The 27202-nt window shown below is 35.5% G+C and overlaps 1 protein-coding gene across 1 annotated transcript in view; it reads right to left on the bottom strand.

Annotated features, from left to right (window-relative positions):
* Window positions 1-27202, bottom strand: part of NOX3 (NADPH oxidase 3) — a 97451-nt gene that overhangs the window by 59301 nt on the left and 10948 nt on the right. The window contains exons 5-7 of the mRNA XM_003769562.2: window positions 11549-11694; window positions 9160-9341; window positions 3421-3550 (exon numbers count right to left, since the gene is read on the bottom strand). Coding sequence (XP_003769610.1) covers window positions 3421-3550; window positions 9160-9341; window positions 11549-11694 — 458 coding nt within the window. The remainder of the gene's footprint in view (window positions 1-3420; window positions 3551-9159; window positions 9342-11548; window positions 11695-27202) is intronic.

Here is a 27202-nt window from a genome sequence, read left to right as displayed (position 1 = left end):
CTACCTTAGGTGCCAAATACTCTTAGTGACCCATAAATCCCTTTTCTTGGTTTGTGCGATCCACAACTCAAAGGAAGTATTTCTGTCCAGATGAAATCCATTATAAGGACACTTTCTCCTATGATTCCTTTTATGGTTATATGCTTTAATGGCATTCTTTGCTACAGTGAAAGCTTCCTTGCCCACCACCTCTATCCCATTGCTTTTATTTTACTTTCCCTTAACTCCACATTCTTATTGATATGCTTTTTAAAAATTACCATATCATTTCCTTTTCACTCAGCACTGTGATCAATAGGGAAATGTTTGTTTTTTTGACCCTATCTAATTTGTCTTCTCTCTGTTTTAGTATTACCTCACTGTGTTATCTATACTACAAAAGATAGTGTTTTGCTTATAAGGGAACATTTATCCACAAATAATCATTTTACTCTTCTTCTCTTTCCCTGACTCAAACTCTTTAGCTATTAGATGCTTTTTGCCCTTTATTAACGGCCCCTCTTTTTGCCCCTTAGTTCAATTTTGTTGTTGTTGTTAAGCAATACTTTATAAATATGAGGTATGGTGGTTTGGTTTTTTTTTTTTTTCTTGACCGTTGTACTTATTTATTCTTGTTGTATTTCTATTTTTTTTTTAAACCTGTAAGTCTGCTTCCATCTTGTTTTAGGGTGGCTCAAATGTTTCTTTTGTTGGGGGATGTCTATCTTTTTCATTAATTATTAGGCTCAGCTTTGTGAAATATGTTATTTCAGATTGCCTCAAATTTCTTTTTTTTACAAGACATTATTGAATTTCATATTCCCAATGTGTTGTAGCTTTAAAATAAAGCTAAAGTATTTGAACTGATGTTTTTTCATAGTTAAAAATCTGATTTTATAAAAAAAATTGTTTAAAAAATTTTGATGTTTATAAAATTTGCTGTTAGGTGCTAAGATTCTAAAATTAAAATGTGATATGAATTTCAAGAGGTAGTCCATGGAATAGATAAATACTTATTTAAAAGTTACAGGTTTCTTGTGCTATTTCTTCTGGTATGATAATAAAATTTTAAAATTTATCATGGTCCTCTGGGTACTTTTGGTTCTAAATTTATCTTTGTGTTCAAGGTCAGTCACTTTGACTTGAATAAAATTCCTGTTTTTGCAAAGTTTTGCTTCTCTTCTGTAATTTTTTCTTCCATTTTTATATATTTTTAATTCCAAATTTGTCCCTCTTTTGGTTAAACCTTTGAATTCTTTTTTATGTGTTTCAATTTCTCTAATTTTTTCTTTGTCTTTGTTTTAAAAGCTTTGGTATCTAACATAATTTCCAAACTAAAATTATTTCTCTTTTGTATTTCTTGCCAATATTCCATGATTTCTGGGGAATTAAGAGAATTTCTTTTGTAGTGAGGATTTGAGCTTAATTTTCTTTTGTAGTATAATAGTTTTCAGTATGTTATAACTTTCTTTTGAATTTTTACCCATTTTTTTCTCTCTGTATAGGTCTTTTCCCTATACTCAGTTTATACTTAATCCTTCTCATTTGGACTTTATTCTAAGGAACCCAACAACTCTAAATTTCAGTTATTCTCTTCCCCCCCCCCCCCCCATTCCTGGCTTCATTATACTTTCATCTACACAAAGACTTTTTTTAAAAAAATTGCAGATATGTACCAAAAAAATCCTTGTAATTTTCTACCAGAAATGAAATAGTAGTAGTCAAGCAGTATTAGTTTCTTGTGTTTCTACCCCTTTAATTTTGCCTGCTTTCATCTGAAAATAAAACCTAGCATAAGAAAAGACTATTTGATGTCCTTTGTTCAGGCTTAGCTAAAGCTTTTGTCTGAAGCATTGTGGCCACTCACTAATACCTTTAAAACACAAAAACATTTTTTTAAGAATGTTAAGGCCCTTTACTTGACTAAGAAGAATCCAGAAATCTTTGTGAACTGCTTGCTGTAAACCTCTATCTTTGGAATCTGTACTCTTGGGGAGCTGAAGAATTGCATGAGTTATAATTTGTCCCTGTAATTGGTTTAATTAATATGAAGGTTATGTTATGATGAAAACCGATTCTTGGAATAGTGAGGATTTGTCTGTACAGGAGTGATATTAATTGGAATCCAAGAGCTATATGGAGTTAAAGAGTTGAGTAGAAAGATAGGAAATAAAGAGACAAAATAGGTGTGATGCAGTGGAGTATAGGAACCTCGTTGTGTCCTTGGGATGCCTTTTCCTTTCAGGGTCTACAAGACATCAGATAGAATACTGCACAGTTCAGCCAAGCGGTAATTGTACAGCCCACACAAGCTTTGAATCAGGATCCATTAAAAATAATGGGAAAGACTGACAACATGAGTTTGGGTGTGCAAGGAGGTGTGGCAGGAGAGAGTTAACAGAGAGATGGGTAAGTTTCCCCCCTTTTAATGATAATTAATGTCAGCGCATGCAGCAAGGAGCAGGCTCTGGTCTGTATTCATGGTGCGTTGGAGGGTATTGATTTTTTTATGGAGACACTGTAGCTGAAAATTTTAGAGAAGCATTCATGTCCTTCATTAATATGCAGGTTGGATAGTGGCTAACGATAGTTTAGTTTAAGATAGAGAGAATCTATACTGGCCATTAAAAGAGCTACAGTCTAATGGATATGTCTATTCAGTTTCCTTCTGTTTTTAACATTTCTCCTTGTATGTTTTCCTCTTTAAAATAATGCACTACAGTGATCTAAAGTATGGTTTTTAAGGTATAGGGAAGGAGTTTTTTTTTTTTAATAAATGTTTTGTATTCATGATGTATTGGTCACTTAATTACCTGATTCCTTTGCATTCATATCTCATCTATGTGATCTTTTAGGGTCAAACCTTTTGTTTTTGTCTGCTGCTTCCTTTTATTTTTCAATTTATTTCTTTTCAATGTATCTCTTTCATGTGGTCCCAATCTTCTGATTAAAGTCTACCTGTCCATTCCTAAGGTGCAACAGGGAACAAAAAACAGTTGGGAGAAAGGGTTGGGGGATAGAAGGAACAGATTTCCCCCCTCTGTAAATAAAATTTTTCTTGAGTAATGCCTTTTATAGGACTTCCATTTTTTATTTGAAGTGTGTACTTGAATTCAAAACATCAGTAATATCCACATTCTCATATGAGCATAAAAACATTCAAAAATCAAATAAAGTGAAGTGGTGGAAGGGGAGGCATGATAAAACAAATAATTTTTTGCTTTTTTGAATAAGCCATTGCATTATACTTCTTTGTAAACAATCAAAAATTGTTAGTAGTTAGTAGACAAAAAGTCAAAAACTAGACAAATATAAATAAAAGATGTGTCTGTTAATGACATAAAATATTTTTCTTTTAATTAGAAAAAAGGAAACAAAATTCCCATTTATTTATATTTTATCTAGGCTTTTGTGAGAAAGATCAGGAGGGATCATTCTTACCGAAGGTTCATTGCCAGAAAACTGTGGCAAGGGGCACTGAGTGGTTTCTTCCCATTCAGTGAGATGATCTTTACAGTAGGTGACATTGTGAAGCATCAAACTCTCCGGTGTCTGCCTTCGGACAATCTGTCTTCTCATACAAAAAATACCCAAAAGACAAAAGACAAACATTGGCATTTTCCTTTCAACATTTTTCCCCCAATGATGTAACATTGTAACACCATTTCATTCTAGAATATAGTGACAGATTAGTTTGTTGTTTTGCTCAGTTGCTTTAGTCATGTCTGACTCTTCATGCCCATTTGGGGATTTTTCTTGGCAAAGATACTGGAGTGCTTTGTCATTTCCTTCTCCTGTTCATTTTATAGAGAAACTAAGGCAAACAAGGTTAAGTGATTAGCCCAGGATCACATGGTTAGTAAGTGTCTGAGGCTGGATTTCAATTTAGCAAGATGAGTTTTCCTTTCTCTAGGCCCTGCTTTCTCTTTACTGTGCTACCTAGCTGCCTGTAAATTAGCTTCTTTAGAATATGTTATCATTATTATCATTTCCTTAGAATGGATCAGAAGACCTGATTGTATATTCTGGTCCTTTGTTTTAGTAATATTATGACCTATCAACATCTATCCTACTATTTGCAAATAGAATGGCCTATCTTCTAACTATTCAAAATCATTTAGTACTCCTTGTTCCTCAAAAGGAAAACAAAAAGGATGGACCCTAGAATTTTGAGCAAAAGGGACTTTAAAGTGCTTTTAGAGAATACAATTTGGATCATCAGAAAGCTTTCTGGATTTGATGGCACAAGACCCAAGTACAAATTCTGTGTCAAATGCTAACTGTGGGCAATTGGAAAAGCCATTTAATTTCTAGTTACCTCATCTATAAAAAATGGTTATTTTACTGGTTACTTATTTTTTTTGCTTGATTATTGTTTTTAATAACTTTCATATAACATTTAAAGCTTTGCAAAGCTTAAATCTGACAGAAAAACAGTGAGGTAGAAGCATTTCAGGCATTAATATTCCCATGTTACAGGTGGGGAAAACTGAAATAGAGAGAGGTTAAATGACTTTTCCATAGTCACACGGCTAATAAATTCTGGAGACAGAATCTGAAGATAAATCTTTCTGACTCCCAAGTCAGAAAGCATTTAACTTCCTTTATGTTGTTCTATTAAAAGCTTTCTAAATAAACAGGATGGTGGTACACACCTATAATCCCTGATGCTGAGGAAGCTGAGGCTGGAGCTTGGGAGATATGAGTTGAAATAGGGCTAAAATTGATGTGCACACTACACCTGGAACCAGTATGATAAGTCCCCAGAAACAAAGGGTGACCAGGCTGCCTAAGGAGAAAGTGAACCAGCCCAGATCAACAGAGCAGGTCAAAGCTTCAGTGCCAGCCAATTGGTAGGATCAGGCTGTGGGTGGCTGGTATGCTTCAATTCATGTATAAGATAGGAAAAACAAATCACACAAAAAGAAAGAGGAAAAGAGAAAAAGAAACGAATTGAAAAAGGAAAGTTTTTTTTTTAATTTACCAATATTAATGATCCATAGAATCATTCTCTAGTTAATTCTAATTCTGAAAGCTGATTTTGGTCAACTGGCTATCTTTCTGTCAATCGGTCCTCCTTTCTTTTGCAAGTTTATTTAACTTTTTCCTTCTCATTTTTTGACTGATGGAAGGAACTTTGAGGAAAAAGGTCAGTAAAAGGGCAAGGCACAGTAGTTTTAGCTCTTCAAAGACTCCTGCATGGCCTGGAGTCTGACAGGGTCACTGTAGATCATTTATGAAGCTTCCTTCATAATCACATTTAAAGATCTGAGGTGGGTACTTGAAGTGAGCCTTACCCTGTTGGTATGACTATTATTAATTCAAATATAGATTGACCTTTGCCAGTTGTTCCTGAGACCCGTTTCAGAGTCCATTTCCAAGTTTGTTCACCTGCAATCTGGTGGAGCTGCATGGACAGTCAGAGTAGGTCATGTTGGAATTTCTCTTTTATTTTAATAAAACTATATTATACTACTGAGGGAAATATTAATACTGGAAACTGAGAAACTCTGACTCTACACAAACTCATTATCCTGGTGGTTTCTTGGGTCACCCAGACTTTTTGCACCTTATGGGGTATGAAAACAGAGAGCAGCTGGATATCCATAGAAACCATCTGGACATCATGAATCATTCTGACTGGACAGCTTTGTGGAGGTTATCTAGGCCTGGAAAATATTTTCAGTTAGGTAAGCAGTTATATTTAATTCTCCAATTAAAAAAAATGTGATTCACAGAATGACTAATTTAGGAAGTCGGTTATTTTGTTAACAAACATTTATTAAGCGTTTACTATGTGGGTGACAACATTGTTAATCTTAGAAGGATCTGTAAGGCTTTAACAAGTTCAAGAGTTTCACCTAGTAGTAGATAACAATGGCTATGTGTCTAAGAACAGCTTCTGACACCCACTGCCTGTATGACCCTGGGCAAGTCATCATAAAGCTCCAGGAAGCTCTCTGCAACCTACTTTGCAGAGCAGGGGCTGATCTACAGTGTCAGAGAGGTTTATTCACTGACACTTCCCTACAGTAAAGACATTGCAGGTCTACTTTAAAAACAAATGAAAAATCCCCAAACCCCACCGAAACAAATTAATCTACTTTTACTAGATCTTCCTTTGGAATTTGCAAGTGACTTCATTCATGCCCATTTAACTCCAGGATCCTTAAAGCACCCAAGATTAAGTGGAGTTGTGGTTGAGTATTTCTGACTTTTTATGCTATATTTGGGGTTTTCTTAGCAAAGATGCTGGAGCCATTTGCCACTTTCTCCAGCTCATTTTTACAGAGGAGGAAGCTGAGACAAGTGACTTGTTCAGAGTTATACAGTTAATAAGTATCTGAGGCCAAATTTGAACTCAGGAAAATGAAACTTCTTGACTCCAGGCCTAGGACTCTGTCCACTATACTACCTGGAAGCCCAGTAAGTGAAGAATAAGTCTCTCAAAAAAGTAAATATTGCATTTTCCAGTTTACACCAATTCATTCACATTAAAAAATTCCAAAAGCTTCACTACAAAATTAGATTCTCTTGTGTTTATATAGTGCAGAAACACATTGGTGGGGTTAAGATAAGGGAAATACATAAGGAATCACTATGGAAAGGATTACTATTCAAGTAGGGGATCTGGGGGGATTCTCAACCCCACTGCAAGGTAACAGCATTAGCAACAGCTGTCATGAAAGGAGCTGGAGCAGACCCCCAGGAAAAAGGGTAGTTCCTCTGACAGAAGATAGCTGTGAGACCTTGACATCCCCAAGTAGACAAGCTAGTTTGCACTCAGAAAACTACCCAGAGGCCCAGCTAGAACTGCCCTGAGCAAGAAAATTGTTATTAAATTGAAATGCAGGTGGGGAATTGAGCAGTGTGAGAGTAGTGGGAAGCATACTAGACTTTGAAGCAGCAGGCCTGGCTTCTCCATTGTGGTTTTATCACTTACTAGCTTTGTAACCTTCAGCAAATCACTTAACAGTTCTGAATCTCTTTCCTCTGCCGTAAAATGAAGGGTTAGATTAGATCAATGGTTTCCAACTTTTTGTTCCATGAACCACTTTCAACAACAAAAAAATTCATTGTGAACCTCCAGGGTAATTTGGTATACTATTCCTAATATTTTTTATAATTACTTACTGATTGAGGCAACACTATAGAATTTTTAGCATGAACCCCTTTGACCATCATGAAGAACTCCTTAAGGGATTTGCAAACCAATAGATGAGAACTACTGGATTACATAATTATAGCTCACATTTATATCATGCTTTAGAATTTCCAAAGTCAGTTTAGTTCAATTCAATTGATTAACTTCAGTCTTTGCATCCCCAGTGCCTAGCACAGTGCCTGACACATGGTAGACACTAAAGAAATGCTTATTGATTGATTTAATTAAAATATCAAAAAAAGGCCTACAAAATGCAAGGCATTGTGGTCTCAAAGACAAAAACAAAACAGCCCTGTTCAAGGACTTACATTCTACTGGGAAGATGCAACATATAAAGATTTCAGCAAAAAATATACCTTGTATGTAAAAAGTACAAAGAAATTTAAAGTTGGAGAGAGTACTGACTAGGATGGAAGGGAATCAGGAAATGCTTTATGTGTGAGGTGGCACCTAAGTTATGTCTTGGCAGAATCTAAAGCTCCTAAAAAATGAAGTTGAGGAGGGGGAGTGAATTCCAGACTTGAGAGACTAGCTACCTAAAGTCATCAAGGTGCCAGGACAGAATATTGTTACTGTGGATTTCTCAAATGCAGATTAAAATCTGAGTTTCTTGAAGGCAAAAATTGTTTTTTTTTGTTAATCAAAGAATTTAACACAATATTTGGCACATAGCATTTATTAATGCTTATTTCTCACTGAATAACTGAATGAGTCACAGACAAGAGATCTGTTTGACAGAACATAAATGTTAGTAATGGCAGTGTAGTAAATATAGCATTAATTTGAATCTAGGTCCTCTGCCCCCTAATCTCATCCCATTTACATGTCTTATGCTGCCTCTTAGGAACAGTAGCAATGAATATCAGTGATGATGGCAATGGCCATAGTGATGGCAATGAGTCTGGCCCTCTGCTAAAGGAGCAGAACCAGTTTGAGATGTATTGGGAAAGAGAGAGTAGATGACATTAGACTGCCTGATGTTCCTTCTCCAATAGTGTACTTCAGGGGTCCTCAAACTATGGTCCGTGGGTCAGATGCGGCAGCTGAGGATGATTATCCCCCTCACCCAGGGCTATGAAGTTTCTTTATTTAAAGGCCCACAAAACAAAGTTTTTGTTTTTACTATAGTCTGGCCCTCCAACAGTCAGAGGGACAGTGAACTGGCCCCACATTTAAAAAGTTTGAAGACCCCTTGAACTGTACTTTATAGTGCTGTTTCACACCTTATGGTTGATTATCTTCCTTAGACACACATTCCAAAGTGCCCATGATGCTCCTTTTGGACTGTGAATACCTAGCTGGTGCTTGGAACCACAAGCCTTGGAAAACTTAACCAGTCACAGGGGCTGGGTGGGAGGCAAGTATAAGATGAGGGAATCACCCCTGCATGGATCTAGCTTGTGTATGTTTAACCATGGAAGGGCCAAGTAAATTTATCTGGAACCAGAAAATGTTGGATTCCACGTGCTATATTGTGCTGAAGATTTCCAATTTTAGCTTGAAATTCTTTGTTCAAATCTATAATTCATAATAGGGAATGACAGTGCTTTCATGAAAATGTGGTAGCTACCACTGTACTAAAAGGAAGGAGACTTGGATTCAAGTTCTAGCTTGACCATGTATTGACCGTTCTATAGTCTTGGGCAAATCACAAACTATCTGAGTTTCTTTTTTCTCTACCTGGGTGGGGTAATTATGTATTATCTTGTGCAAATTTAGTTATGAAATATCATTTCTAATAGGAACATTTTTTCTTAGTAGTATGACATCGAGGTCACTGAAGCAAGAGTGATACAGATACAGAACAGATTTTCAACATTTTCTTTTCAAACTCTTTCTTTTTACAAATGGTATAATGAGGTGAATGTCAGGTGAATTTTCTAGCACCACACAGTGATAGAAGCATGGCTAAAGTCTATCTCTGTGTTATGAAATCTATCAGAATGACAATAAAAGGTTTTTGGGATGCACAGAGTTTTAATATATTATCGTCTATGAATAGAATGTATACTTACCCGGTTCCATGGATAACCAAGACAAGGAAGAAGATAACAAATGTGTGATGTGTATACCAGAATAACTCATATGAGACCTGTCTAATGAAATTAGTTGATGAGGTCATGATCAAAATCAAAATCACGGAGATCACCAGTCCAGTTATACCAGCTATTGTGGTTAGGAATTCAGTAATTATGTTCTGAAAGAAATACATCTCAATTAGTACATGTTTTAAAGGCACTTTTCCTATTAATGACTGGAAAGCCTAAGATATTTTATGAAAGAAAGAAAAATGAAAAAAAAGAAGGAAGAAAAAATAAAGATAAGAAAGGAAAGAAGAATGGAAAGAAGGAAGGAAGTAAAGAAGGAAGAAAGGAAGGAAGGAAAGAAGGAAGGAAGGAAGGAAAGAAGTAAAGAGGAAGAAAGGAAGGAAGGAAAGTAAGAAGGAAGGAAGGAAGGAAGGAAATAGGGAGGAATGAAGGAAAGATGGAAAAAGGGAAAAAAGAAAGCAGAAAAGGAAGGAAAGAAGGGAGGAAGGAAAAGAGGAAAAGAGGAAGGAAGAAAGGAATACTCAACAAGCATTGTCTACTTGTATATGCAAGATGCCAGGGTTACAAAGATAAACATCACTTTCTTGGTTCTGAAAGAACTTAGTAGGAGGCACTGACCTATGTATCTAAATAAATATAATATGATATAGAATGTGGATGAATGCATAAGAGAATTCAAATAGAATGATATGATAAATTCAAATTCTTGTTATTTCTTCCCCTACCCCTTTCTTTATAGCCCCAGCTCTTAGAACAGGACCTGGCACATAGTAAAAATGTGATAAATTCTAGTTTACTGACAGACTGGCTGACTGAGGGACTTTTTTTCAGCTTAGGGAATCAGGGAAGCAGTTCCCTTCTTCTACAACAGCAAGCAAGACCAACCATGGATGTCAGGTCAAATCAGCTTGTCTACTTTTGCAAGGTTTGAGAGCCGACTGGTTTTTATATTTTAAAAAATACAATAAAATTTTATTTAAAAATGTTAAAACAACAACATTCTTAGTTCCTAGGCTTTACAACTGAATTTGACACAAGGGCCATAGTTTGTCAACCTTTGTTAACAGGCAGGGCTTCTTAAACTTTTTCTACTTAAAACCCCTTTTTACCTGATAAATTCTGACATTACCCTGGGTGTAAAGATATATGAAATAGGTATGCAAATTAAATATTTACTGATAATAAATCATAATTTCATGATTCCCACATTCCATTGTAAGACTCCATATGGGAGTCAAACCAGTTTTAGAAGCTGGGCTCTAGAAGAAGGTTTCAGTTCAAATAAGCTGATATTAATTTATAAAGGACTTTCTTTTACTGGGGGATAACCTGAAATTTACCTATAGTAAAGTGAACACTTTACTCAAAAATAGCATAAAATAATAGTGTAAGCAAGAAAAAAGTGGAATGTTTAAACCTTTAAGAGAATAAGCTGCTTTTAAACATACTAAAACATCTTACCAAAAAAAGCATTATTACTGCTAATTTTTATCATCAGAATCATTATTATTGCTCTTTTACACACGAGGGAACCAAAGCTAAGAGGCATTACTTGATTTACTCAGGGTCACACAGCAGTGATTATTGGAACCAGAACCCAAACTTAGAATTTTAGGGGGCTAAAAAATACTGCAGGAGACTTACTGGAAGAGCTAGAGAATTTTTTGAACCCAGGCTTCAGATCTTTCATTAAAATACTTTTGTGTTCCCAAGAGAAAGATAGCTAACACAATGTATGTATGGAGATTATTGATAATTGGGATGATTATATTTTTATCATCCTCTTCCTTCAATAATCAGCCTCTCTGTGCAGTCACAGTTAACTCTAATGGTAACACTAGCCATAAAATTAGCTCATTTCCCCAATATCTGATATATACCAGCAGCAATTCAAATGTATGCCAAAATATGAAGCCTATCAGAGTGGGTCAAAAAAACAATTTGCAAATTGAAAATGAAGACATCCAATTTATATTCGCTGAATTTGGATGATACTTCATAGTTATGAGTCTGACACAAGGTGAAAAAAAATTCTCTTATGCAAGGTTTTAAAATGTAAAATATTGCATTTTAACAGGTTTATTGCATTTTATACTAGACCTAATCTACTCTCCCTTCCCCCAATAAACTAATTAAGTGCCATTCCTTGCTTTTTTCCTTGCTGTGTACCCTCTCAGCAGTTTATAGTAAAAAAAAAATTCACATTTTTTAGCTGAAATTGATGTTAGCATTTGGCAGACCCTCTGCCTTGCTCTCTTTTATTAAAAGGTTTTGAAATATGGTTTTCTTGACAGAGAGATCAAAAGAGGAAGATTTCTCAGATGAGAAAAATGGACAAGCACTGAAGGAAACTCACTGTGTCATATTTCCTGATTGGGTTCAGGTAGCTTTCATTTGGGTTGTTGCCAAGGTAAGAAAGCTTGTTTGGCAGCTCCCCAGCCCCTTTGGATTGGCCAATGTGATAGCGCTCCATGTTGACCACGTGTGCCACAATATGGATAGCTAGAGAAAAAGAGGACAAATGTGCAGGGATTAACATAACCTCCCTTGAATCCTTGCCAAAGTCCCAATGGATTTCTTCTCCAGAATTGTCTACCATCTTGGTTTTGTAGCCTCTGGGGAGGGGGTGTGTTTACCATTCTCTGGAGATGTTGTGAGGTTCTCTAAATAAATCTTAAAATAAATAAATCCAGTTTCAATGAGACCAGGGAAGCCATGAAAATAAACTAATGGAGCACCATCCAATCTCAGTCTCACCGATTGAATGGTCCATACAATCAGGAAGAGACTACAGACAGTGTTTAGTTGGAACTATGCCCAGTGTTGTGTGTTTTCAAAGCCCAAAGATGTAGTTGGTCTTGAAGTTTCAGAAAAAGCAGTTTTTCCTTTACAGGTTTACTCTGGTCACACATTTCCAGTATGTGTGTGTCTCTCTTTGCATGTCCCACTCCAAGTTCTTTAGTAGGAAACATTTGAATATGATTATTATTTGATCATTTATCTGCCTTAAACTATTTGTTTCTTATAATTGATTACCAAAAATAAATACAACTGGGGCATCTTAAAAATTGTGTGTGCATGTGGATTAATTTTCAATGAGTACCCTGAAGCCATGTATATCACACTTGAAGTCAGTAAGGATGCCCCAGACACTAAACCAGGAAGAGATCATGGCTTAGTAGTATGATTGCCCAGCCACCAGCATGCATTAACCCCCTTTGGGACTTTATACTAATGCTTACTTTCTTGATTTGCATCTATTAACAAACTCTCTTTTCTTCCTTTCATCTACCCCTTGGATTTGTTTATTCTATGATTCCTGACTTGATTTGGTATTGAATCTTGTTAACTATGTCCAGTAACTATGTGGACCATGGCCTCTTTCTTTAGGAAAATTCTTTCTCTAGGGTCCTACTAATTGCCTGTCCACTCCAGATTCTTCTAAAGGATTCAGAATTCATGTATTTGAAATAGATTTGTATACAAGGATATGGTTATCAAATATATTCCTCATGGGCTGAGATATTCATAGATAGAGAGCCTTTTTTGCATGTATTTAAGGACAAGACTCTACAGCTAACATTGAGGGAAATGGTTACATTTAAACTTTAAATCAAGAAAATAAACTCATAACATCATCCAGCCTGAGGGCTCTACTTTTAATGCTGTTCATTACTGGCTTCTGAAATCTGTTGGGTAGTCAGCAAGCACAACACAGAAGCTCTGATACATTGATGGACACTCTGAGAATGGGATGCCTGGGAGGGGGCCAGATGTTGTCTGCTACTGGGGAGTAGATTCAAGGGAGAGACCACAACTTATTCAACCCAGGAGGGATCTAACCCTTCTATTATATTTTCCTTTTCTCTTCAGGGAAGAGTTAATACTGCTGGGTAATCTCCTAGCCTATGGTGAGGCAATCATTCTATGCTATAGGAAGAATGTTTTGACATCTTCACTGGTTATAGTGGAGGCTAGGATTGTGTTAGTAAATGTTTAATAACTAGTTACAAAAAAGTATGACATTCTTTTTAGCTTAATCTACATTATTAACATTTTCTTCATCTCTTTTTTTTTAAAAAAAAGATAATTAGCAAAATAATAAATTAAGCCCTGATTTGTAGATTGTTGATATTTGAGTTGTCGATTCTTTCACTGAATATTTAACAATTAACACTTTTAACCCAATTTGAGCTGACTCCAGCACAATCCTGATCAGAAGTGTTCTTTCCTTCATTTCCTTCATTCCTTCCTTTTGTTTGCTTTTTAGTTTCTTCCTTTTAAGAAAAATTGGGATTTTAACTGCCCATGGATATCAGTGTAACACTAAGGCTATTCACTTATTTTGTCTTGAGCGTGCTAATGGGCTAACTTATGTCTCTTTCTCATAATTTTTTTTACTAAATATAGTACATATATAATACATATAAAATATAAAATAATATATTGACTAAATATCTTTTATACTATTTCTTGCGTCAAAAGCATCTTTGCTAACATGCTACAACCAACTGGGTACATCATACTACATTTCTAGTATGTGGTTTTTCCATTCACTACTGGGTCATTTCTTTAAATTCTATTATTTGTGGTCATATAAACTCAACAAAAGATTGTTTAAAGCAGTGGTTCTCAAAGTGTGATACAGTGAATCCTGGAGGGTCTCTGAAATCTTTTCAGAGGGTCTACAAATTCAAAATAAGTTTTTTTTCTATTTATGATAAATATCTATTATGTAACCCATATAAACAAAAACTCTTTGGACATATTCTCAATAGTTGTTAATACCGTAAAGATACTGAGAAAAAGAGTATGAGAACCACTGGTTTAAAGGCTATTAAAATTTTTTAAATGCGGATTTCTGGTGTCAGCTTGCTGCTTTTCAAAAGAAGTTGATAGTTGGTGCTTGAAAAAATGGATTTTTCAAATGCATCTTTCTCTCTGTCTCTCTGTCCCTCTCTGTCTTTCTTTTTTTTTTTTTCAAATCTGCACTGAGATAATTTTTCTTCTTCAGAAACTGTATAAATGACCAAAGTAGATATAACAACTGCATTCATGATTTGAATTAGATATTCTTCATCCATTCAGTGGATCCCTATGTAAATAATTTTGCTTGGATCTTATCAAAGAAACATTATAGTATTCTGAGGATTGATGTAATCAACAAAAATTATTCACAACCTGGAGCAACTGGTAAACCTCACTATTTATAAGGAATACTTCTTCCATTTAGACTTGCAGGACATCTTCCAGGGTGTGGCATCCTTTGCCCTCAAAAAGCAGAGAATCTCTAAGTGAAATTATCTTGGGATATTTTTCTATATTTCTATATAAATGATTTCTGTATGTTTCAAGCAATGCTACATGATTTCAGCATAAGGGTTGGAAGATATCTTGTTGAAGGAGAGTTCTACAAATGAAATTCCTATTAAGAAAATAATCAACTAACAATAAGCTCTGTGGGATCTTCTACTCTCTATACTCATTTCAGGTAATTGTATGCCAATAAAGATGTGGTTTTCTGTAGAAAATTATTTCCAAAAGCCTGCCTATGCTCAACTCATATTTTCAAACAAGCATATGCTTAACAAGTGCCTTAGATAATTCTCCTAAAGATTTTATAGAAATGAGCAAGTAGCCATATGGATCAATAGTGATTGATGTCATCTTGATTACTTTTTTGGGGGGTAATAGTTCCATCTATGGATTTTTCTAGTCATTTGGTATTTTCTCTTCTTGCTGATATAGTAATTACTATGACGAGAAGCCCAAAGGAAATTAGAAAGCATTTTAACCATGGAATCCTTGTTTCTTTGTCACATAGAGAAACATGTAAACCAAGGGCAAACTGGCTTAGAATATAAACTCAGTTGTGAGGGGTGTGGAGGACAATGGTAAAAGATTTTGAGCTAGAATTTCACAGAACAGCAAAGAAGAGTGGAAGTGAAAATAAATCTGCAGAAGGCTTGGCATTCTGAGATACTTCATTCTCAGAGTAATTAGATGAAAAAGAATAAAAAAACAAATTAAGGCAATTCTGTTAGCATTTCTCTATAAATTTTTTCTTCATCATCTATGATAGTAGAATCAACACATTTTGCCCCTAAAAGTGGGGTCTGATGTATTAAATGAAGAAATGGAAAAAGCATGAAAAGAGATGAAAACAAGAACAGGTAAACTAGTTCAAGTAACACAGTCAAAATCCATGATAGAGATTTTATACATTTGTAAGAATTGACAGTTTTTACTCTACTGTAGTTTACAGTAGAATGCTATCAGGTCGTGGAAAACTTTGGGTAACTGCTTATTACTCAGTAGATATTATAGAAAGCCATTTAAGAGTTTCAACAAGTTATGCGACATGACCTGATCTGTGAATATGGAAAACAAGTCTGACAGACGGCAGTGTAAAAAACAATTTGGAGAAAGAAGAGTGGACGTGGGAAGACCTGTCAAGAAACTATTACACCTCTCCAGAGAGATAGTAATGAAGGTCTATACTATGAGAGTGGCAGTAGGAATAGAAGACCAGGGACAGCTAGAGCTAAAATTGAATAGAGAAAATGGGGTTTTATGCCAGTCTGAAATTTAGATGGGTTGCATCTAAACCCATCTAAATTGGCTATTGGCATCAGATATTGAAAAAAAAGACAATTAAAAGCAATCATTCTGTGTCCCAAACCACTATTCTACTATGGGTGAGGTTCTCTTCCATTTGCTCCCACTAACTTTTACTCTGAATAACTTTTAGGCTATTATATTTCTCTCTTCTAATAGCATATTCATAAAAAAAAAACAACCCAAAAAACAAACTTTCTTTTTAACACATACATCTCACAGCAAAGCTTTTTGGAGGATACCTTAGCAAAACTTAAGTTACAATAGTAAATTATATCTATATTGCAGGTAAGTCCCCTAGAGATTCTGGTCCAAAGTTTTAGCCTCATTCACCTTATCAGCTAAGTATGAAAACTATTATTGTTATATAAAATACTCTTTGCCTGAGCTCCTAGCAAGCCTTAGGCAAGGCACAGTTTTCTGCTGCAAAAACCATCCATTCTAACTTCCAACATCTAAGGTAAGCAAAGGGGAAGATTTCCAGAATAGCTTCAAAAGCTTTGGTATCAGCATCTGTCCAAGACACCTGAGCAGGAGAGAAGTTACCATAGCAACCCAGACAAGGTTTCAAAAGAGTCTAGAGTACAGGGGAAGCTGAGGTGGCTGAGGATGTAGGGCATAAACGGAAGGACATATTCTCCTATCTATTGCTAACTCTGTGCTACCTATGACCATCAGGCTCTGTTTTGAGCCTGGGCTTCCTCACCTGAGTTTGGCTACCATACCACTGCCTGTTTTCTTATTCCATCATTCCATGACTTATGAACATAGACCTTAGCTTCCTCCATTTAGTGCCTTTACTCTGCTCCTGATATCTTGAACTCTGATAGTTGAGCTTTTGCCTTAACTTTCCCAGATTTAGTACTTCCCTACCATATGCAAATCATTCTTTTATAGCTGCTTGTGATTTTCCTCCATTAGAATGTGAGCTCCTTGAAGTTAGGGACTATTATGTTTGATTATATTTGTATACCCAGTTTTTAGAGAAGTATCTGATAACACAAATGGTTTTCCCTTCTTTCTCTCCTCCCTCCCTCCCTTCCTTCCTTCCTTCCTTCCTTCCTTCCTTCCTTCCTTCCTTCCTTCCTTCCTTCCTTCCCTCCTTCCTTCCTTCCTTCCCTCCTTCCTTCCTTCCTTCCTTCCTTCCTTCCTTCCTTCCTTCCTTCCTTCCTTCCTTCCTTCCTTCCTTCCTTCCTTTCTTTCTTTTTTCCCTGATTTTGGAGTTAAAGGAGATTGATTCTGTGGAGTTTCATCATTTGCAATGGGCATGCTACAGGAAGCATAGCCTTATGGAAATAGGTCGTTTCCTCTGAGGCATGACTGGTTCTAGTTAGTTTACCTGAAAACCACCCCTGATATACTATATTTGAATGCTTGTATAACTTGAAGATGAGATTCACGATTTTCCTGAACCCCAGATTGGTTCCTTCCTGCACTGGCTATTATTTTACTTTCTTCCCATGCAGGGCTTCATGGTCTCTCCCCAATCCCCCTCTTTTCATCACGCACAACAATATCTAGTTATGACTCTACTAATGAGTCCTGTGAAGAGCTGTATTCCTGAGAGGAGGCTGTAAAAATAGCATAGGCAGAAAGGGGGGGGGATATGACATGAAAGCATTTCTGAGAAACACTGGAAAAAGGAACAAAATGAAAAAAGAATGAGGGAGACAACTTCTTAAAACACTATTTTCTTTTACATTGTGTGAATTAATAATTCATTAATTAGTATTAAAGTTTTATATTCAAAATATTTTCAGGGGAGGAGGAAGGCAAGGGTACATTGTACTGGCTGGTAATTGTGGCAGGGAGATAATGCCATCTCTATTCTGGGGTTATTCAATGGGTGGAGTGGGAGTGATTGGATAGCTAGGGTAAACTCAAGGATCCTAGTCATCTTCTGACAATGTCTATGGAGAATTCACTTGGAAAGATTGACCAGCATTTTCCTAACAGCCCTATTCAGAATCACATAAAGAAATATTTTAAGAGCTAAATTATTGCAGACTTGGAGGAAATGTTGGCAAAAGGGGGGGAGACTGGCTTTGCCCAATGGAGATGCTTGCAGAAGGGAGGATTCCATTGGGATGGCAAGGATTTTCATAATATGATGTCATTGAGGCAGTCATAGGCTTTAGTCTGTGTAGATATCTACAGGTTCCTGGAGATCTTTCCTTAAGCCTTAGAAGCTGTTTTAATAATTGTTTTAATAGAGTTTCTTAGAAGACTGGTGAAAGTAAAAATAAATTATGCACTTGAAGAGAGACAAAAGTAGAAATAGAGTCACACAGAGATAACATTTCCAATGTAATTTCAGTATTTGAGTAAATTCTACATATTTCACACATTCTGTTTTCATTGTTGGGCTGAGAGTGACTATTGAAAACAAGTATGGCCTTGCTTTTGTTGTGAGCTAGTTGTGATTATATTTAATGTTCTTTAGCCTTTCACTCTCCCCCCAAGTTATTGCGTAAAGAACAGAGAGCCTATGGCTTTCCATACAACTTCAGCTTAATTTCCCTTAGATTTTCTCATTCTTTCCTTATTAGAATCTTATTTTTATGTCTCATTGTGGCACGAGATCACTCTTTGTTCTCAGAGATGATACCAATGACATAAATGTCCCGGAAAATCCCATGATACTAGAAAGGCTCCATAGTAAAGCTGTAAGGAAATTCAGAGTCCATCAACTCCAATATGTTCTTCACTTTACAGTGAGGAATCTGTATGTCTGACATCTGAGAGCAAGCTTTGCTATGTTCAGAAGGATATATCACCAGATCACTAGGATGGTCAACAGTTGACAAATTTTTGAGGAGATAAAGATGATTGTAATAACTATCAGTGGAGGGAATTCCCACATCAAGGAAATCATAGCTCCTTAAAGTATGGAAGTGGAGAGTTCTTTCATCACTTGTTAACATAGAGTATTAGAACTAGGTGTCTTGCTACCCCCATATCATGCTACTACTAAAAGAATCCAAACATAAGATGGCAGATTGCCCTTCCCAGAAGGATTTCACACTCTCACAATGGGATGACTTCTAGGAACCTTGCCAGAAACTTGAAAATTCTGGTTTTTCCATATGAAAATTGCTTTATGCTATAAATCATCTTGGGGCAGCTAGTTGACATAGAGGATAGAGTGTTGTCCCTGAAGTCAAGACGACTCACCTTCCTGAATTCAAAATATCTGGCCCCACACGCTTACTAGCTATGTAACTCTAGAAAATTCACTTATCTTTGTTTGCCTCAGTTTCCTCATCTGTAAAATGAGTTGGAGAAGGAAATGGCAAACCATTCCAGTATCTTTCCAATGAAAACTCAAATAGGGTCACAAAGGGTAAATGAGTAAATCACAACAAATAAATCATCTGGGGCTTAGTGTGCCTTGTTCCTCTTCACATACTCTAGGATTTAAATAAATTGGCGTCTTATAAATCCTCACACAGTCCGTTTTATCTGTCTGCATTTATTTGGCCAGGCTGCCATCTCTTTCCTTTCTCACCTCTGCCTCCTAGAGTTTTTAGTTTCTTTGACTATTCAGCAGTAGATAAAGTTCTGGACTTGGAATTAGGAAGATCTGAGTTAAAATTTGTCTTCAGAGACTAATTATGCAATTCGAGGTAAATCATTTAATTTCTGTCTGTCTTAGTTTCTTTACCTGTAAAGTAGGGATAGTAATATCACCTACCCTCACAGGGTCTGTTGGGAGGATCAGATGAGGTAATATTTGTAAAAAGCACTTAGCACTGTGATTTGCTGTTACTATTGTTTTGTCCTCAGTTCTAGAAGAAGACCATGATATCAGATGCCATGACTTGCAAGTGAATTGAATTTAAGTGATGGAGGGCTGAGGTCACTAACCTCATTCTTTCCTCTGAGCCATCAGGATGAATGGATGTAGCCCCGGATTAAGTAGAAGTACACAATAAATGTTTATACCTTTACCTCTCCTTTTTAAAAAATAATTAGTATAGATTAGTATCTTATTTTCAGAGTGGTTTTTCAAAAACTAATCTTACTACTTAAAAAAAATGGCACTTTCAAGGTCAGTTACTTTCACTTTTACTTGCTAGAATGTAAAAGTGGTTCTGGTTCAGAGCTGCGAAGAATAGGCTCTGGTGCCTTGAGATAGAAATATTCAATTCAGTTCAACTGATATTTACCAATTCATGGATTCATAGATCTAGATCTAGAAGGGACCATTGTCCCTTCTATAACCATTGTCCAATTCTATAAATGAGGAACTCCGGGAAATTAATAGACTTACCCAAGCCCACACAAATAGTAAGTATTAGAAACAGGAAATTAGATCTTCTGACTCTAGAACCAATACTTTTCTATTGTATCACTTTTATTCTCCAACTATTATATACCAGACACTATGCTAAATTCAGGAATTATAAAAATAAAAATCAAAGTCACTGCCCTCAGGAAGCTTCTATTCCACTGAACTGCAGGTACAAGTGGATCTCAGATAATAGATTTAGACCCAGAAGGGACCATACTGATCAATATAATGGAATGTGTTGAGCTGCAGCTATGGCTCTAAATTTGCAAACTTTTTTTGCTCATCATCACTGAAAGTCATGGTATGAGAGCTTATAAAAGGTCAGAAATTAAGGTGCTAAGGCTCTGTAGAATTAGGTAGTGAGGTACCCATCCTGGCTACATTAAAAGCTATTTCTGGAAAAGTTTTCCACTGAACAGAAATTTAGTTCTACATTTCACATATCTGTAAAATAGCTCATTACATCAGTCAGTGCCTTCTTTTTATTCTCCAAGTGACTTGGATTTCATTATATACCATGATTGGTCATAAGCTCCATAGTTATTAAAATTGGCTAATAGTGCCCTATACAGATTTAAGAAAGTTCCTCAATCTCCCGTCTATCTTCAACAGGACATTTGCTAAAGGAAAATGGAATTCTGAAAATTTGAGGTACATTTAATTTAACAGTTAAGAAAGGAATAATGCAATGATAATAGCATTTATATAATAGAACATGGATACAAGTTGCAATGTGAACTTTAATTGTTGGGCTAGTCGAATAGATGTTCCACCTTTTGTGCTTTTTATTATTTTAAGAGAAAGTTACATCCAGCTAACCTTTGCAATTTATTTTTGTGACAGAATTTGGGTGAATAAGAACATTAGGAATATTAGGGAATTGGAGACACCAAATTATGTTTCTTCTTTTTTTCCAAGAGATCCTCAATACAGTCATTTGGTGCAACCAACAATAATGTACTCTTTCTCAAAACAGTTGTGATCCTGAGACTAAACTGAAGGGAACAACCTTACTGAAATGCAAATTGCTTAATTTCCAATTATGTTCTGATGAAGTTCATAATCTCAAATTCCTTATGTATACTTAAATATATTTATTGTATACTTATGCTTATACTGCCAGGACTTAAAAATCCTGAATAAAAAAATCCTCAACTAAAATAAAAATGTTTAATTCTCTCTTTGCAGGAGCATAAGGGCATCTCATCTTCCATATATTTCTCAAATTTAACAATTCATCATTGATTCTAGGATCTCTTCTGTGTCAGGGATTTTAATACATTGTGAAGCATAACATGCCAATATCAAAGCTGTGTTCTATCTATTCCATTTAATTTTCAGAGTCAAATCTCCTCATATTGGTAGATATAATCCTTGCAATAGATTTACTTGTGCGTCTCAGCTTAAAATGCATGGAATGTAGGGCAGCATATTCTAGGGACAGAGCTCTCATAGTATTTTTTAAGTGTTAGTTAGACACAGATATGGTACCTAAAAGTACTTGTATTGGTTTAACAAGCTGAACATCCAAATAGTTCAATGGGATTTTTATGGAACAATAGATTGTACTAGAGAAAGCATGACAGTTCCCTTAGACTATGGTATCCAATCAGTAACAGATTACACCATGATGAGGGCATATTGGGAAGCCACTTGTTTTCATGTCTCATTTTTCATTCTTGGGTGGAAATAACTATCAATGTAATCAGGTCATGGTACTAACATTCTAAGGTTATGAATATTTTCAAATTAGAAATATATGCCTCAGTCATCATTGAATCCCAGGAGGAGACCAACATTGGTTATTCCAGATTTTGTTATTTTTGTAGTTTATGAAGGCCTTTCATGATCAGCCTACCTTGTCAGTCTCATTTCACACTGTACCCCCATAAGCTCTGTGTTCTGGTCACAGTAGAATTCATCCTTGCAGCATCTTCCCAAACATTCACTCTCCCTCCTTATTTCCTCATGCCAAAGGATGTATCCCCCACATAGAACCCTTGCACTTGCCCTGTGAAATCTTTCCAAATTCTCTTAATTGTTCTCTCCCTCCTGAAACCACTTTAAATTATATTATTATATACAGTAAAATTGAATAATATACAAAACAAAGGACAAAATCTTACCCAAAAACTTAGCAAAGACAAGTCAAATGAATTACAAAATAATAAATAGGTAAAGAAAATGCTTTTGTTCAAAGACCCCTTCTAAGACTACCTAAAATTCTGTAACTTTTTAATCAATTTTCCTTTTTATTCCCTGATTCCTTTTCCTATATATATTTCCTATATATTCCTATATATATATATATATATATATATATATATATATATATATAATAGACATAATTATAGTTAGTTGAGATATAATTTTTATTCTGCTGATTTTGCTCTAAATCATCATATAAGTCTGTCTATTTCCTCAATATTCCATACATTGAGTTTTGTGATACTAAAATATTTTATTACATTGTTATACTATAAGTTTTTCTGCTATTCTCTAATTATTGGACATATAGTTTACCTCTAGATTTCATGTATTACAAATAGACAACTATCAATATTTTCATATGGATAGGCTCTTTCTCCCCAGCTCCCCTCCCCCCCATTTTTCATATGATGTTTTAGGACTAGAATTCTAACAATCTTCTACATCAAGCCTTTCCTAAACTCCCCAGCTGCTACTGTCTTATCTACCCAAATCAACTTGGATTTCTTTTGTGCATATTTTGTATATACATACATGTGAGTATGTTTTTTATTTCCTTGATATAAACTTCTTGAGGACAGATTTTGTTTTGTTTTTGACCCTGTGTGCTCAATAATATTATAATATAATGCTTAGTATGTAATAGCTACTTAATAACTTCTTGATTGTTAGATTGAAATGCATTTTGCATTTGATCAAGTATTTGATCTAAAACTTTTTCCGAAAGTGAGATCAATTTTGTGACTTATTGCGTTGTTGCCATGTTATACTCTAAAATTATTTGTTTCAATCTTCAGTCCTACCACTAATGAATTAAGGTGCCAATTTCCCACTTTTCCCTTGCCAACACTGGATTGATTTTTGCCATTCTAATGGATGGAAGATAGTATTTTAAGATTGTAGTGATTTGTATTTCTTTGATTAGGAGATCTAAATTATTCGTAATATATCTGTTTTGTCTTTCCAATAAAGTATAATTTCATTGAAGGTTGGGATTATTTCTTGGTTTTGTTTATTTTAGCACAACACTCTACATACAAGGCAGCTTAATTATTTTAATTGATTAAAAAATGTTTTCTATAACCTCAAAATGAATTAAGCATTCAGTAAATAACTACTATGTATAAGGCATTATTCAATGCTCTAAAATTTGAAGTAAATTAGTTTACCAATATAAGTGCAATACATGAGACACTCCCATCACATACTCCCCTTGCCCCAGCTCCCCAGAGTTACATTGGTTTAAGATAATCTATGTGACCATAAGACCCCATCAATGTGTTTATCTTTTGTATTTATTCTGTCTTCCATTGGCCAGAGGACATGATTAGTTCAAAGCAAAGACATTTAATGAAATAGAATGGAAAGAAAAATTGGCAACAGAACATTATTCTTATATACCATTGGAGAAGAGAGTGAGAACAAAAAGGGATTCCCATAAGGGAGACACATGTGAAGAACACATTTGACTAGGAATGTGTTGAGGGGCGATTCAAACTATTAGTTATTTAGAATCACCATCACTGTCTTCTAGTATCATCACAATGCCCTTATTGGGTCTATTCTCTCATAGATGTGTCATCTCCATATGGCAGGAACTTTAACTTGATGTAAGTTAGCTACCAATGCAAATTCAGTGTAGTATCAGATTCCCTCTTCTTTCACATTTCCCTCTCTAGGTCCTCAAAAAGCTACATAGATTTAAGATAATCTGTGAGATCCAAAGCCTCCCAATGTATTTATCTTTTATATTTATTCTAGCTTCCATTAGCCAAAAGGCACTATTACTTTTAAGTGAAGACATTTAATGAAATGGAATAGAAAACAAAAGTTTCTAGAAAATAAAATTTCTTTGTTACATGATCCTGTTTGTTATTTCTCATGGTGATGATCTTGTGTTGATGATCATGCTCAAATCCCAGTTGGCTTCCTTCTAAGTGTTCCTTCAGCATGCTTGGGAAATGTTTACTGCTACTATATTCTTCTGGGCAGCTAGATGGCACATTGGAGAGAGTGCTGGACCTGGAGTAGATTCATCTTCCTGAGATCAAATCTGACCTCAGATACTCATTAGCTGTGCAATCCTGAGTAAATCATTTAACCCTGTTTGCCTCAGTTTCCTTATCTGTAAAATGAAAAGGAATTGAGAAACTACTCTGGCATCTTTGTCAAGAAAACTCCAAACAAAGTCAGGAAGAATCAGACACAACTGAACAACAAATATATTCTGGACTTATTTCTTCAAAGTCACAAAAAGCCATCTTAATTTCAGACTTCAGAGCCTCTCCATCGATAAGGGAAGGTTCACAGTCATAGCCACAAATGCCCAGGCCAAAAAAAAAAAAAAAATGAAATTGTCTTTCCTTTTCCATCCCTAAGGCTCATGCTGAGATCAGAGCCCTTTATTAATTATCTAATGTAAGGTTAAACATTTCCAAGATTCTCTCTGAGTTAGCATGGGAATACATTTTAGCTAAACAAAAGTAAAACTAAGGATGAAAGTTCAATGTCCTTCACCCATCTATCACATATGCCTGTCTTTATAATTCATAGCTACCAGTAGGGAAGCTTGAATGTTGTATTTTGGAAAGGGAAAAATCTTTTCCTTACATCTTTCTTGTGCTAAAGAACATCTGTGGCTTCAGGAAATAGCTTCAAAAATACTTTAAACATAAGAAACCATGTTCTCTAGCACTGGGATAGAATCAGGTCTTAGGGTCATAGGTATAGAGCTGGAAGGGACCTCAGAGACAGTCTTATCTAACCCTTTATTTTATAGATGAAGAAATTGGGGTATGGGGAGCTATACCTTGTCCAAAATCACATAGGCAGTAAGCTTCGGAGGTGACTAAATTTCCTTCCTACCTCTATTTATGATTTGTTGAGTGACCTCAGACAAGTTGCTTAAATCTCTGTCCATCTAACAAAAATAGGAAAAGTAATAATGATCTCCAATCAATTCCATGAATCTAGTTTATGGATTTAATATCTATATGGCTCTTTGGATTCTGTAGAAGCCAAGGAAGCTCATCTAATTTATAGCTGGAAGACACTTTAAATTTATCTAGTACAACCCCTTCATTTGTTTTGCAAATTAAATTCTAATCTATCTTCTAGATATGTCACATATTTAAAATCAAACTCATGTTTCAAGGTTCAGCTCAAAAGCCATTTCTTCCATGAATTCTTTTATGAACCCCCACCTCTCTCTATTTACTTATTAAAGACATTCTAATTTGTATTAACTTTATCTGTGTATGTGGCCTTTGGCTTGGATTATATCCATTTCCTAACTGATGTAGATAAGTTGCCTTAAGAAGATCAAAAGAGTCTAAAATCTTCCCAGTTAAAGAACACTTAATTTCCTTGCCAAGTATAGGTATAGAGATATGCTGGCCAAGGACAGCAACATCTAGACAACAAACCTGTTTAGGTGATAGAATTGTTTGTCAGATCAGACATAAAAGGATGATATAAGATTATGAGCAGTAATGTTTATGATGTGGCCAAATGCAATAGAAGAGCTAAAAAGATTAAAGGAATGAATAAGCATTTATATAGTATCTTCTATGTACCAGTGCTGGTACTAAGTACTTTTTACCCCACCAAAAAAAAAAAAAAATTCTTTAAAGTATGTTAGAAGTATAAAAGTGTTACATGAGATGGAGGAGGTTAAATGGGTGGTTTTGTAACTATATCATATTTTTGTATTAAAACAACTCATTTACATGGCACTTAAAATGTTAAAATATTATCTTATTTGCTCCTTACAACCATCTTGGGTGGGAGGTCCTGTTTTTTTCCCATTTTACAGATGACATTGTGGTAAACAGGATTATGTGACTTGCTCAGCATCACATGGCTAGTAAGTGTCTGAGGCTGGATTTGAATTCAGGTTTTCCTGATTCTAGATCCCAGCATTCTTTCTTGTTACTTGTGTATCAGACCTCTGATTTCATTAATAAAAAGAATTCTCATTCAAGACATATTTTCCACACTTGGGCACTAAGAGGTTAAATAATTTGCTCAGTACCATACGCTGCATATAAGTTAGAAATTGGACTTGAATTCAAGTTTTTCTGATACAGTAATTTTTTTATCCATATTGTTCTTCACATATTGATCATATATTTTAAAGCTAGAAGTCTCATCTAGTCCAACTGAATTGAATTCATTTTTGCACATATTTTATACACATGGAATGGAATTTGCTCAAGGTCAAAGAGCTAACATGTCTTCTGAGTCAAAATGTGAATTCAGGTCTTCCTGACCCTACTCAAGCACTGTAACCCCTAAAGTACACTAATAAATACTACTACTACAGATACTACTTACTACATATATTAGGTGCTTAATAAATGTTTATTGAAGGAATAAATCAAGTATTAACACAAAGATTCAAAATGATGGGGAGAGTAATACATTCTGCTTGCCTCTTCCATACCCCAAGTGCATTCTATAGCAACAGGAAAAAACAGCAACCTCTCTTTTGGAATCTGTCACTCACAAATCCATACCCAGATATTTTTTGCCAGAGTCCTTGTATCTGAAGCTTGTATCCAGACCAGCTCCTGAGGCTGCCTGACTTTGCAGAGCCAGAGCTGTATCTGATAATAAAATGTCTCTCTCTTTTGCTACTTCCATGGCAACAAGCAGCCCTGCACATTCCTTCCATTGAGAAGGGTGGGGGATGTTCTCCCTGTCTCTTGATCTCTGACAAAGCAATTATTACATTTTCAAAGCTCTTCTTCCTGAATAAAAAATTTGACCAGCATCTGTGATTTTAGGGGAGGTGGTAGTGAGGGAACCCCAAACAAACTGAGCCCCAATTGCCTTGTTCTCTCTGCTTTTTGCTACCTAACAGCTATCCTGAGCTGCCTTGAATCCTAG

This window comes from Sarcophilus harrisii, chromosome 4 (assembly GCF_902635505.1).
Source record: "Sarcophilus harrisii chromosome 4, mSarHar1.11, whole genome shotgun sequence".
Taxonomy (NCBI): domain Eukaryota; kingdom Metazoa; phylum Chordata; class Mammalia; order Dasyuromorphia; family Dasyuridae; genus Sarcophilus; species Sarcophilus harrisii.
Note: the sequence above shows the minus strand (reverse complement) of the source record. Positions and strands in the feature narration are given on the sequence as shown.